This window comes from Empidonax traillii, unplaced genomic scaffold (genome assembly GCF_003031625.1).
Source record: "Empidonax traillii isolate 1590-97213 ecotype Southwest subspecies unplaced genomic scaffold, ASM303162v1 scaffold6019:size6681, whole genome shotgun sequence".
Lineage (NCBI taxonomy): Eukaryota > Metazoa > Chordata > Aves > Passeriformes > Tyrannidae > Empidonax > Empidonax traillii.
Genome location: NW_020961212.1, coordinates 1 through 1974, shown reverse-complemented (window position 1 = coordinate 1974; position 1974 = coordinate 1). Strand labels below are relative to the sequence as shown.

General features: G+C 61.1%; 1 protein-coding gene across 1 annotated transcript; it reads right to left on the bottom strand.

Annotated features, from left to right (window-relative positions):
* Nucleotides 1-3: 3 nt before the first annotated feature.
* On the bottom strand, nucleotides 4-1896 carry LOC114073316 (beta-adducin-like; the record flags this gene model as incomplete). Its single annotated transcript, XM_027911091.1, has 5 exons — nucleotides 4-147; nucleotides 277-396; nucleotides 1115-1366; nucleotides 1473-1652; nucleotides 1857-1896. Coding segments are annotated over 5 exons (736 nt in total), but the record flags the coding sequence as incomplete, so codon positions are not given.
* Nucleotides 1897-1974: the final 78 nt, after the last annotated feature.

Below are 1974 nucleotides of genomic sequence, written 5' to 3'. Positions count from 1 at the left end.
CACAGGGGGACATGGGGCTGGGGACACAGGGTGACACAGAGGGACACGGGGCCGTACAGGACTGCGGCTGGTCTCGGCGATGACACTGGCCAGCAGCTGCGACTGGGGCCCGGCCGACTTCACGTCCTGGCGGTTTTGCTCCCGGATCTGTGGGTGAGGACAGGGATAAATCCAACTGGGGACAGGGATAAATGCCCTCAACGACAGGGATAAATCCCCCCGCACCCCGAGACTCCTCGTGCCCCCCATCCCACCCCGGGCTCTGTGGGGTCCCACCTTGTTGCGCATCTCCAGCACCTCCTGCGGGTCCGTGTAGAGGGGCACGAACTGGTTGGGGTTCTCGATGCGAATGGGGGTCCCACTGGTGCCCTTCTCCACCTCGTCCGCTCGCAGCCACTGCAGGACCAGGGAGGGAACCCCAGAGAAGGTGTATTGGGAAGGGGGGAGACCCCAGTAAGAGGAGGGAGACCCCGATAATAGAGGGGAGACACAAAAAGTGCAGGGGGAGAGTCTGATAAAAAATGCAACTTGTGTAGAGGGGAGACCCCAGTGTAAAGATGAGACACAGTAAATGCATCTTGTACAGGGGGGAGACCCTGACACATGCAGCTTACATGAAGGAAAGACCTCAGTAGTAGAGGGGAGACCCCAGTAAATGCATTTTACATAGAGGGGAGATCCTGATAAACGTGGGAATACCCTGAAAAATGCACCTTGTGTAGGGGGGAGATCCTGAGAAATGCAGAGAGACCCAAATAAACTCAACTTACAGAGAAGGGAGACCCCAATAAGTGTGAGGAGACCACAATAAACTCATCTTACATAGAGGGCAGATCCCATGAAACGCATTTTGCATAAAGGGGAGACTCCAATAACAGAGGGGAGGCCCTGACGAGGCCAGTGGCTCTCAGTCCTCTGGAAAGGGGTGGTGGGATTTCAAATCAAGCACTATTACGAGCTGAGGGTGGATCCCTTCAAATTTTAGGGGGATCAGTAACATCTCAGCCACCCCTATCTGGGATTCCCCAAACCCCACCCATCATCATCCCCGACCCAAACCCCTTCCCAAATGTCCCCAACTCCCCCTCCTCGTGCAGCCCCAGCTGCCCCTCACCGTGGTCTTTGTCCTCTGGCCGCCGCCCTGCGGCTCCTCGGCCAGGTTGACCCTGGTGTAGGTGTTGGGGGTGTTGAGCCACCTCGTCTTCTCCTTCTGCTGCTTCTGGGCGTGCTGGCGCAGCGCGGGGGTCCCGGCGGGCTCCTCCTCGAACACGAAGGCCGTCACGGTGGCCGGGATGAGCACGTCGCTCTTGGGCTTGCTCTTCTCCTGCACGAAGGGGTAGCGGTACGTGTAGCCCGTGCGGTACCCCTGGGAGAGCAGAGAGCGGCAGTCATCAGGACAGGGAGAGCAAAGAGGTGCCTGAGCGCATTTGTGGGGGGCCTGGGGGGGTGGTTTGGTGAGTTTGGGTGCTCACCAGGTTGTCCAGCATCCTCATGAGGGCCTCGAACTCGTGCTCGCCCAGGCGGCTCTTGTGCAGGGGCCCGAAGGTGGTTCCGGCGCGGCGCACGGCGCTGGGGCCGTGGGGCACCCTCTGCTTGGCCCCCTCCAGCACGATCAGGTTCTCGGCGCCGCCCGCGCTCGCCAGCGCTGACACCTGCCCGGGGCACGGCATGGGGTGAGGGGAGGGGGACGTGGGGCAGCCCCAGCCCTGCCCACGGCCCTGTGCTGGCACACCTGGGGCATGTGGGGGGCTGAGACCTGGCACAGCTCAGTGCATGGACACAGGACACTGCCCTGACTGCAGAGACCTGGCACAGCTCAGTGCATGGACCCAGGACACTGCCCTGACTGCAGAGACCTGGCACAGCTCAGTGCATGGACTCAGGACACTGCCCTGACTGCAGAGACCTGGCACAGCTCAGTGCATGGTCCTGGGGCCTGTGGCTGAGCTGAGCCCACAGCTCCGTGCTCATTCC